Genomic DNA, 12,549 nt, shown 5'->3' with positions numbered 1-12,549 from the left:
TTTCTGTGGTGACTCCTGATAAAGCAGCAGTTTATCCATCCTGACTGCGTCCCACCAGGGTTTGATGCTGCTGCTGTTCATCTGACAGCTGGAGAGAAAAAGTCGTGGAAGATGAGTTCATACATCCCCACTGTGAAACACTGCTGACGGCTTCACACTTACAAAAGCAAATACACAAATAGACGGTGCTGAAGCCCGTGGCACGCAGTCTAAAGGGGGCTTGTAACCTTGGATGAGGGGATTGAAAGTGTGTGTGTGTGTGTTTGTGTGTGTGTGTGTGTGTGCTTGTGTTTGTGTGGTAATGAATGAGTGGGTGGGTGCAGAAAAGGAAGTGGCAGAGAAGGTAGAAATAAAGACAGCAACAGAAAGCAACAGATGAGAGAAGGAAGAAGAGAGGACGGAGGACGATAAAGAAGAAGAGAAGTGGAGGAAGACGAGGAAGGAGAAACGACAGGAGGGAATCAGAGAACCATGAGAAGGTGAGGAGGAGGAGCGGTGAAAACTTGGTGAGCTGAACTCTAACTTGGGATGGAGAGGAGGATGAATGAACAGATGGAGAGCGAGATTCTGTCTGTGATGAACATCTAAACATGTTGAATGTGTCATTTTTACAATGCAGTTATTTTCAGTTTCTGGTGTTTTGCTGCTTCATAAAAAACAAAGTTACAAAATATTAAAGGTGCTTATTACACCACCTCCATGTTACAGTACATCTATAAAGTGAGCATGAGATACTCAGAATAACTGAAAAATTCATTTCCTATTAAATTATATGAGTGGTAAAACTAAGGGTTTTCTTTCAGTTTAGTCATTCCATTCATTCTAAATAATGATGTATTTACTGACATAATCTAGCAAAATATATTTTAAAGAGTACGCAGCATGTAATAGACCAGAGGTGCCCAAGTCCAGTCCTGGAGATCTACGATCCTGTAAGATGCATCCCTTCTCCAACACACCCGAATCCTGATGGCTCGTTACCAGATCTCTGCAGGGCTGAATGACATGCGGATGAGGGAATTCAGCCATTTGATTCAGGTGTTTGGAGAAGGGATGCATCTAAAAGTTGCAGAATAGTAGATCTCAAGAACCAAACCTGGTCAGGGCTGTATGTCTGTTTAATGTTATTTATTTTTTTTTATAAATGTAGAATCAGAACATTGAAGGTGAGTTTATTTGGACTCTAAAATTGAAAAAGTGTTGGAGGTCTGAACATAAAACAGGAAAACAGGAAAGCCAAGTCCTCTTTTTTATGAATTGGCCTTATGTGAACTCAATTATTATGAACTGGACTAATGTGGATTATAATATCAAATTGATGAAAGTGGAGTATAATTGGATTGGAGGGGATCGTTAGTCGGTGCTAAACAATTAAAGCTGAACTTAATATTTTGCAAGTATATTATTAAATGTCAGTGTCAGTCTCTTTCATGGTTGTGGACGAATTCTGCTCCACTCAGAACCATTGAGGTTTGCAGCCTTCTGCAGATCTCTGAAGGTCCCACCACAGCAGTCAGGATGAGGTCCGGACTTTCACACTGAGACCTCCTCTGCCTCCCCTCCAACCTGTATGGCTCCTGCAGTCAGGTGAAGAAGCAGCTGGAAAGACTGAACCAGAACCAGGCTGCAGGTCCAGATGGGGTCAGACTTTGACTGGATCATGTCAGCAGCTTGATTCTTTTCCTTTTCAGCCATTCTATTGTACATCTGCTGCTGTGTTTGGGATCATTGTCCTGTTGCATGAGACAGTTTCAGCCAAGCTTTAGCTGTCAGACAGGTGGACTTTCATCTGACTGACTGGTTCTGGCTTCTTTCTGTGTTCACCAGAACAAAAGTGGGCTGACTTCTAAATGGACTTTTCTCTACTACGCATAAGTAAACATAAACATTTGGTCCTTAAAGTCAATAGTCTAGTCATCAGGCTCCATTATAACCCACAATTTCCCAAAATAAACAGTTGTTCCTTTGGCCAAGTGAATTTCAGAGGGTGAGTGCACACATCGCCTATAATATAACAAAATACCGAAATGTACATTGCTTGCCAGGCATTATAATAATGCAGTGACATCCAGCTTTTATTCCAAATGAATGATTCCAGTGTTTAATAAACTTCAGTTAGCTTCTACAACAGGTGGTCTATAGTCATCTTACCATCTTCATCTGTGGAAGACACAGGTGGAGATGGTACTCCATTCTCTTCTTCTTCGGTGGTGGCTGCTGCAGTGGCTGCCCAGCAGGCCAAAAGATGGACCTGTAACACCACATCCAGCACCACCTTTGCCCATGTCTTTTTTACTGTTGTGGTATTACTTCTTCATTTTCTGAAGCATATTGGTTATTCAGGGTCCAAACCAACTTTTTTTTATTTTTATTTTTTCTGAACAGCTGGTTCAAAATAAGGTTGAGAACCAGCACGGAGTCAGTGGCTGGACAGTGTCAAAGCACGATCAATGACTGCAAGGTGTCCTGGTCCTGCTGATATGCTGTGTTTGGGTTTTTTCTGCTGTCTGACCAAACATTTGGTCTGGTCTGTCTAAGGGACGTTGTTACAGAAGTCTTGTGGTTTGTTCAGATGCAGCTTTGCCAACGTAAGCTGTGCTGCCATGTTGTGTTTAGTAAGGAGAAGAAACTTGCCCCTGCAACACTTCCAAACAGGTCATACTGGTTCAGTTTGTTTCTTACTGGAGTTGAATTTGAACTTTTAACATGCTAACTGAGGCCTGAAGAGTCTGAGATGTAGTTCTTGGTTTTTATAGTTTTTCCTGAAGTACATATTTTCTTTTTTATTTCTTCATTATGCCGTGACATGTAAACCCTGAGAATTGAAAGGGGATGTAGTTGTTGATGTATATACTTTATCTGACTGTAGTAACTTCACTTTTACTCTGTAGAAGAACTACAGGTAGTTAACTCCGTACCAGACATCCCGTGGGCAGGACATAAATAAATGTGTTTTTTTCTCAAAATACCTTTAAAGTACCTCCACCTGTTTACACCATTGAAAAGCTAAGATTCTTGAAATGTGAATGATGTATACCATCAAGGCAACAATCACAACTGTAGATTCAGTAAACACTTATTTCAGACCAGTCACAAATACATTTTATCCTTGAAGCCATACTGTACTCCAGTAGCAGATGATATTGCAACTAAAACGCTCCTGTTACACCAGCAAGGGTCCAGTAAAATAGTTTCTCCACAGCATGTCTTTTAGCCGTAAAAACTCGTTTTAGGTAAAAATTTAATTGTAAGGGGTAAAGCTTTGTATCCCTTTACTTTTTTGCATGTTTTTGTTTGTATGCAGGCTGCAGGGGGACCAAAGTCTTGATAAAAAGAGCAAATCTCTGATGACATAGGGAAATAAATGTTAGCAAACATCCTTCCTCTGGACCTTCGGTAGACTCTGCCAGGGCTCTTAGTTAGATTGTTCTCACTGTTAGACTGGTACAGTTAGGTTTTAAAAGGACAAAGCTTTGTTAGGAGCAGCAAAGTTGGGTGGGTTTGCTGATAAATGGGAAGATTTTATTTATTTTCATGTTTCCTTTTATGTTAAAAAGCCTTAAAGTCGGGAGGTGTGAATTTCTGGTTTTTCTGTGATATGAACATGTGCTGTGTGCATGTTGCTGTTCTTACCTGTGTGTTCTGTCATTTGACATGAATGTTTCATGAGTAGCTGCTGCTGGTGTGTTAATAATCAACGCCTGGAGCATCTCACTTCTTCTCTTCCTCCTTCTGTTCCCTCTTTCCCTGACTAACTCTCTCCTTCTCTCCGTCTGTACCTGAACACCTTGAATAGGTTAATAACGGACAGAAAAACAGGACATGTCTGTTCCTGCTGTCTCTTCTCTCTCTCCTTCACTCAGTTGCTTCTTTCTCTAGTTTACTACCACTTTCTCTCCACTCACTTGTTTCTTCTTGCCCCCGATTTCACAGCGAGTTTCATTTGAGGAAGACGAACAAGCTGAGAAATCTTCTATTTACACTGTGACTTAGCTGGTTGTTTAGTAAGTTAACTGGTTGGGTAGTAAGTAGCTCAGATCAGGGTTCAGGGAGGTTAATCATGTAGGTGTTGCAGCCGAGCTGGAGACAGTCAGAAGGACTCGTATCTACTTGCCTGAATAACATAAACATCATCTTCATGGTAAGCATGATTCAACATGTTTTACTTTTATGTCTTGCACGTCTTAAACAAAGAATATCTGTAAATAATAAAAAGATTATATGAAAATCATTTAAGCTTCCAGTTACCCTAGAACAGGGGTGTCAAAAATATGGCCTATGGTTCAAAACCCGGCCCACCACAGAGTCTAATCTGGTCCCAGGATGAATTTGAAAAATATGAAAATGACAAAGAAGATTCTACGTGTAATATTTTAATGAAAGTAATTATAATTCCTAATGTTTCCAGGTGAGGTTTCAGTTTTATGTTTAAATGTAAAACATTTCCAAGGCAAGGGGATAACTTGGTCTAACTTTTTTTTCTGTCTGACTTCATAGATCTGAATTCAGTTTGTATCATGAGTCAGTCCAGGTGGTCAGGATTACTACACGTGCGGAAATGTAAATGTATGTACATTTAAAATAACTTCCAGATCTGGATCTGTGAAACAGGGCTGGGCCATATATTGAGTATACTCGATGTATCTCGAGATGTTTTACGTAGGATCCCCGAGGCTTCAGAATAAAAAGTTTGTTGAAAGCGAAAAATCACAATGACGTTAAATTTAGCAGTTTATTCAAATCTTACTGGTGTCTTTGTATGGATGATAATGTTAAAGTTATCATTTATACAGTGTTTTAGAGGAGATATCAAAACACTAAGATATATATCGTGTATCGCGATAAGGCAAAGAAAAAAAGAAAAAATATTATATCACTTACAGGCCATATCGCCCAGATCTGACATGAAATAGTAGACTTTTCACTTCCAGATACCTTGGATTAAATGTTTGGTTATGTTTTAGATTTATTGCGACCTGGAAGTTGTAAAGTGTAAATGAGCAATTATGTGAAATAAATAAAATGTCTAAATTAAAATGAATAAATAAATGAAACACTTAAGTAAATAAAAACTAAAATATATCATACCACATTTATTTATTTATATAGCACTTTAAAAATACAATACATGGTTGACCAAAGTGCTGCACAACAAGTAAAACACAGGACAGAAATAATAAATAAAATTACAATATATTTAATAAAAAAATCTACATGAATATAAATATATTCAATATTTATGTGTATTAGAAATCTAAATAATATAAATATATGTTATATACATAAACTACATACAATAAAATATTAAATTACTTCAGGAAAAATAAATAAATGATGTGTAAAAAACAGAAAGTGAGTGAATTTCTCCAGAAATGTGGGGGTTTTCAAGATATTTTCTAAAAGTTCATCAAATGTAAACATCTTGATAATGTACTTGAACGTCTTTGTACTGAAACAAAGAGGAAAATTTGTAGTTTCCATTATTTGTTTTGTTTTGCCCCTTTTTGTTTTTTGTTTAACCACTTTGATTTGATTGATTTTCACTATTTCACACACACAAACTGGATATTGCTCTTACCATGTTACTATGGAAAAAAATGACTCCCTCAGAAGCTTGAAGCACCTGACACATAGTATAATATATCACTGACATCAGTCTGGTATAGCGCTAGCTGAAGGTTTTCAGGGGTAGACTTTCTTTTTTAATTATTAAATTTTTATTAAATTATTATTATTATTATTATTAGCCATTTCAGAAATCCCCAGTTCCCCGTCAACATGTAAAGAGACCATTCAACAAGCAGATGGAGTACCACATGATGAGGTCTCATGAGCCTGTAAACTCACAAGTCTCAATATAATCAAGCTCACAGTGCAAGGCGGTCACAATCACAGTGTACAACTAAAATAAGAGACAACTACACCTTCGTCTATGTAACTGACATACAGTATGCACCTTCATACCCTCACTTTGATCCATGTAAAAGAGCAACTGTTTCAAACCTAAAGTATCTGGGCTGCAAAACCATCAGATGCATAACACTCCAGTAGTTTGTGCTTTAGATTTCTTTTAAATATAGAAAATATTGCAGATTGTTTTATGTTGTTATCCAACTCATTCCATATTTGTGGTTCTCTGTAACTTATACTGAAACAAGTACATTTCAATTTCCTGTTTTTCCCTTTTAGGAGCAACATATTCCTAGTATTTTGTTGGTGAGAGGATGAATATAATGATGATGAGTTCACACAATCCAGTATTTAACCTGGGAACAATGTTATACATTGCACATGCATTTTGGTAAAGATTACATTCAGGAAGCTTTAGGAGACCAAATCCATGGAAGACAGCGTTTGTAGGAGAACATTTCATGGACCAAGGAATTGCTCTTATGGCTTTTTTTGTAATACGAGTAATTTTTCACTGTAAGTTGGTACTTTTCAGTGTATTTATGGGTTACTATGCTGTTATTTTACTGGTTCAACCCACTGGAGATCAGGTTGTTCCAGATGTGGAGCCTCAACTAAAAAGAGTTTGACATTCCTGTCCTAGAGGCTGCGATGTGAAGTCTAGGCACCGTTCAGACGTGTTGGCAGAGAAAACAACATCCTGACTGTTTGGTGTTGAGATGTCATTCTGATTTTTGGGGTTTTTCTTTAAAAAATAAAAAAATAAAAAATTCCCCAATGCAAATCCTGCAGGAGCGGCTGTTTTCAGGTTATATTTGGCGGGATTAGGTGGATATGGACAAACAGCAGGTCATGAATATGCTAGTCGATTGAGAGTGCAGCTGAGGTTGGTAAAAAAAATTAAGACTGAAGAATGTGAAACTAAAGAAAAGAAAGATTCACTCTAGCTCTTTTTTTTTTAAATCTGATATGGAAACATTTGTTTAACAGATTTGCTCTTTTTTAAAAATAACTGCAGATATTTAGACATAGTTTTCAGCCTCAGTTTACAAGGACATTATGATTCAAAATAGAGAGACTTTTGTTGAATATATTTATACTGTAAGTAGGCCAACAAATGAAATGTTTCTAATAAACTTATTTTAGTTAGCTATATATGGGTTGGCGGGAGCGGGCAGGAGTGATTGAGACTGGCAGCAGTAGTGGGTGGTAATGGTCAGAAGTTTAACTGGAGTGGGTGGGAGTGGGATTAAAAAATAGTCTCGTGCAGATCTCTACACCGAAACAGATTATCATCACTGAACTGTGAAGGTTGACAGTTCAGTGACTTCATACACTGTTTATTCTTTTGTGGTAAGAAGAAACTCTGAGGGGCACTGCCTTTGTTCTCCTCGATGTTTGCCACATTTTCCACATGGCCTCAGTCTCCATCACAAAGTGTTGCAATATAACGGCACTGCCCAGTAACTACTTCTGTTACGTCAACACAAACACAAAATCCAGGGAACAAAAAAGAGACTTTAAAGAAAAACAGAAACACAAACTGGTAAGTAGACTTTGCAAAAGAAGTTCAAATGGAATTGGTGACACAACCAGGACAGCCACAGCTAAGCACAGAGGTGGGAGTGTGATGATATGGAGCTGCATGAGTATAAAACATGTAGAGGAGATGATAGCTGAAGAAGGTGCTATGAGTACCTGTAGCTGCGCCTTAATACTAGCTGGCATCTTGTCTACAGAAACTCCAAAGAGGGGGATGTTCCACCATGATGCCAGTCCAAATCACATCAGTGTTTCTAAGACAATCAAAGAGAAAACAGAGACTTTGCAGGAATGTTGCCTGACCTGAACTTAGCAGAAAACCTTAAGGGTGTTCCAACAAAATAAGAAAAGGAAGCAGCAACACAACCAATTAGCATCTGAGAAAAAGACTCCTAAAGAAAGACAGAAAAATTCTGCAGTTTGTTAAACTATCATGAAAGTAAAGATGGAGAAAGAAACGCCTCTACATGTCTTACATGTTCAGTTTGTGGAGTCCAGCTCTTCACACAAGCCAGTTAAAGTGAGTTTGGACTTCATGTTTTGTGTGTTGATTATTTGCGGTGTGTGTGTTGAGTAAGTGTGGGCGTTCTGACTTCCTGCTATGAGGAAACTCTTCCGATGGAGACACTCTGAAACGTTTCAGAACAAACTAATATGGAAACACACTGAGATGCAGTGCCACACATATGTGTGTATTTTACTCATTTAGCTTCATCAGACAGATCCACAGTTTCTCTGTTATTTATGTATATATTTATTTATCAAACATTAAAAAGCAAGGCAGCGTCTGAGCTGAACGGCTCATTTTATTGATCAGAAAGCAGGTGAGGAGTTTGTCTGGAAGTAAAGCTGAAAAAAGAAAATAGGAGCAGGAACTTCAGAGGGATCAGAGCGGTGAGTGAATGTTTCTGTTTTCAGTCAGTTAGACGGGACAAACAACAGCCAGCTGTACAAAAGTGTACGAAAATACAATCTTCCACTATGAAATAGCCTAAAACTGCAGCCAACTTGTCTTTGACTACTTACATTGGTGAACCTCTATTCTACAAACAACCGTGCATGACAGCGGCAGCAGGAATTGGTTTAACTGATTTAATTTGTCATTAAAATTTCATGATTGACACATGTTTAAAATAGTATGGAAACAAGTTATTGTGTATATTGCCATTTTTATTTAAAATAATTAATAATATAAGTTATGTTGGGATTTCAAGCAGTTTTCATTCCGTGGTTGTGTTAATGCTATTTTTTTTTTAAACGCAAAGGAAAAATATTTGCGTTTTGCATGTAAATAGTTTCACGTAAACAGGCCTTAAGCCCATATCCACTGAGCTGTTCGATCCGGGCCGGTATTGTTTAGACTACCACTGGGCATGCGGGGTTTAGACCAAATGCCTAGCGTGGCATCATACTAGCACAACGACAAAAAACTTGACACTACAAACAACAATAGAGGCCAATCAGCAGCTTGTTTTTGTTCCGCTTGACTCCTTGATGGATTTTATCATTAGATGCCAGTATCTCTGCCTTAACTGCACCGTGGCATTTACCTATAGACCTACAATTGAAGGGGGTCCATAAATGTTGCAGTATAGTTCAGTTGAATGGGCCCCTGTTATAACAGAAACACACAAAATAGCGTATCGTTCTGCACAGGCCTGAACCAAACCGCTTAGTGGAAACAGGGCTTTTGATTAGAACAAATTCTATGAATATTTGAGCGATGACATGTTTGGACAAAATATGCATTTGTGTTGATTTCTGCTGTTCAATTCATTTAAACACAGTTATAAAGAAGGCACACGTGATGTCACCACTGCTTTCTCCGGCATTTTCGGGGAACCCGACTACTGTTTACTTCGACACTTTGAGGTCTCTCGCTAGTAAACTGTGATAAAAACATGTCTAAACACGCTGAAGAGTAATGTCCTCACCCTGATAAACTCATGAGAAAAGTGAAGAGTCTTTATGATGAAGAAACACTTATTAATAGCTTAAATCCCGGCAAGCTGAAGAATAAATGAAGTTCAGGTTTAGACATGTTTCCACCTGTTTCAGTCTCAGACATTGGTGTTTACCTATCGGTGTTTACCCAACCCAACAGTTCTTTTATATGAAAAAAATACACACATGTTTATGTCTTGGTCATTTACAAAACATTTTCTTTTTTAAAAATAGCAAGATATTGCATACACGTACTACAAGAAGTACAAGTACATTATCAAGGTGTTTACATTTAATGAATTATCCCTTCAGAAAACATTACGAACGACCAGCAATTTCTGAACCACCAAACACTGAACTCTGCCTGTTCCCTTGAAACAAATGAATAAATATATAAAAGAGAAAGAAATGGAAAAGATATTGGAAAAATTGAATGATTAAATGAATGAAACAAATCAACAAATTAAAATAAAAATTAAGTAAAAAAAAAAAAAAAAGGACAAAAAATATAGTTAACTTGGCAGCATGCGCTTAGGAAAAATAAAATAATCTAAAAAAAGGTTGCCACTTGCCAAAAGATTTATCAGTGCTACCCTTTATTTTTATTATTTTTTTTTTAATTTCCACTTTAAAGAAATAAGCAATATCTTGAAGCCATTGACAAAAAGATGGGACCTTATTTGACTTCCAATGAAACAAAAGGGGACAACATGCTATCAAAGACGTAAAGGCAAGAATTTCCAGCTGTTTAGACATAAATCAACCTCAGTATCCGGAGCCTCTAAACACTGCATAAAACATTTTAATTTATTTTATAAATATCTTAAACTTCACAGGTAGGGATGTGTAGTTTTGATACATAAAACATATTTATTTATTTTATTTACACAATATATTCACAACCTGAACTGACTCAACCCATAATACAAACTGAAGTCACAGCTATGAAGTCAGAAAGATTAAAAAAAAATTACAATTACATTAATTCAAATATTAAACTTAATATCTTTTATGTTATTTTCAAATTTACCAAATTATCCTGCGGGCCAGATTGGAACCTCTGGCAGGCCGGCTTCGGTCCCTGGGCTGCATGTTTGACACCCCTGGTTTACAGTATTGTGTGTGTGTGTGTGTGTGAATGTCAGACTGGCCTGTTGGTTGTTTTTAGGACCGGTGCTTTGGTGATATTTTTTAATTCAGGAGGAGATGTTTTTCAGTGTTTTGTCTGAACATCACACCAGTTTTGAAATCTTTACACTGGCTTCAAGTCAGTCACAGAATAGATTTTAAAACCTTCTGATTGTTTACAAATCCCAAAATGGTTTAGGCCCAGAATACATCTGTGATATGTTCAGAGAATATAAACCTAGCAGAGCTCTTAGATCCAAAGACTCTGGTCAACTAGTCCAGACCAGAGTCCAGACTAAACATGGAGAAGCAGCATTTAGCTGTTTTGCTGCAAACAAGTGGAACAAACTGCCAGTGGAGATTAAACTTTCACCAAATGTAGACATTTTTAAATCCAGGTTAAAAACATTTCTTTTCTCATGCACCTATGCATGAAATCTGCACGGTAACTTTTAACTTATCTTGCTTTTAATCATTTTAATGTAATTTATTATTTTATTGTGATTTTTGCTTTTTGTTGCTGCCTTCTGAATGCTTTCTTTGCACCATCTGCAATACTTTTAATGTTTTATGCAAAGCACTTTGATTTGTCCTGTACATGAAATGTAAATAAACTTGCCTTGCCCTAAATTTAAAAAGGGAAGTGTGAAGTTTTCTTGATGTGAATCAAGGCGGGACCTCAAGCTCAGTTATTGCTCAACACAAGCTCTGATTCTGAATCATGATCAGTTTCATCATCTTACTCATGATTTTGATGTCCAAAACACATTGCCCTGTGACAGCCAATCTCTCTCTTCTTCTGCAGCGTGATGTACAAACATAACCTTTCACAATGAGCATGTCGGTAGTACGCACGGCCTCCCCCCCTGCTGAGGATCCAGTGACTCCTCCACCCATGACAACACCTCCTCGCAAAGCCTCAGTTCGCCTCCAGGAGAGGTGAGTGTCAGCGACACAGAGAACGAACAGGCACTGAAACATTTACGAACTCTCAGAATGATCTAAATAAATTCAACTTTCTAAAACTTGAAATCGTTACAGGCGAGGCTCAAACCTTTCTCTGCTACTGGATGTGAGCACGTTGGGGGTGGACACTATGTGCTCAGTCACCACCCCTAAAGAGGTGTGGCTTCAGGTGCTTCACACCTCCTCACGGACGCTCACACAGCCTCTGCTACAGGAGGCCGCCAAGGACACCAACACTCTGAACACAGAGTACCAGGTAGGCTTTGACATCAGTACACTGGTCTTGTTTTAATTAATGTCCATGGTAACCATGTTTGGATCAAATGTTTGAATAACATTTCTTAAACTCTTTTTTCTGCCGCCTGTATTCACCATTCTGTGCCTGAGTTAGCATGACGTCATGTTTATCGTTGTGTTTGCTAACACACCGTACTGCTCTCCACCTGCAGGCTGGAAATAAACTGGAGTTTTAACCGTGTGATTTTTATGTGTAGTTGTTGATATTCTTGCTTACATATTATGTCCGTAACCAGAGGATTCCACCAGGGGGCGCACGAGTGAAGTCAAATATATATATATATATATATATATATATATATATATACATATACATATATATATATATATATATATATATATATATATAAGCTTCTACAATATAGGATAGGTATTGTGGGATGGGGCATACCAACATTTTTTTCCTTTTGATATGATACCATTGGTTTATGGTACTTTTTCCATCAATATCAATACGATTAATACTTATTGCACCAAATTATGATTGTATCAACTGCATTAATCTTTTTATTGAAAGGACATTGAAATGTGAATAAAACACATGAATACTTAAAATAAATGCTTATAAAATCAGATAAATCAATAAGTAAATTAATAATAGATTAAAATGGATCTTTTAAAATGATGATTAGGTTGCAAATTTTACATTATTTTACTGCATTAATTACAAATTAATAATCTTTTTTTTTTAAATGAAAGAACCTGCATTAAACCATTTAAATATTTAAACACAACACCAGCAGCATCATCATTAACATCATG

At 37.3% G+C, this 12,549-nt stretch overlaps 1 protein-coding gene across 4 annotated transcripts in view; it reads left to right on the top strand.

Annotated features, from left to right (window-relative positions):
* The first annotated feature begins 298 nt into the window (after nucleotides 1–298).
* The window catches only part of LOC121651936 (tyrosine-protein phosphatase non-receptor type 7-like), a 28,912-nt gene continuing 16,661 nt past the window's right edge, over nucleotides 299–12,549 (top strand). The window contains exons 1-3 of one of the 4 annotated variants that reach the window (XM_042004410.1): nucleotides 299–479; nucleotides 11,330–11,463; nucleotides 11,566–11,746. In XM_042004410.1, the coding sequence (XP_041860344.1) occupies nucleotides 11,357–11,463; nucleotides 11,566–11,746 (288 nt within the window). In that variant the 5' untranslated portion in view covers nucleotides 299–479; nucleotides 11,330–11,356. Of the gene's footprint in view, nucleotides 507–3,842; nucleotides 4,142–8,093; nucleotides 8,347–11,329; nucleotides 11,464–11,565; nucleotides 11,747–12,549 lie in introns of those variants that run through there. The other 3 variants (XM_042004412.1, XM_042004409.1, XM_042004411.1) reach the window with 3 other exon arrangements.

The sequence above is a fragment of the Melanotaenia boesemani genome, chromosome 13 (assembly GCF_017639745.1).
Source record: "Melanotaenia boesemani isolate fMelBoe1 chromosome 13, fMelBoe1.pri, whole genome shotgun sequence".
Lineage (NCBI taxonomy): Eukaryota > Metazoa > Chordata > Actinopteri > Atheriniformes > Melanotaeniidae > Melanotaenia > Melanotaenia boesemani.
Note: the sequence above shows the minus strand (reverse complement) of the source record. Positions and strands in the feature narration are given on the sequence as shown.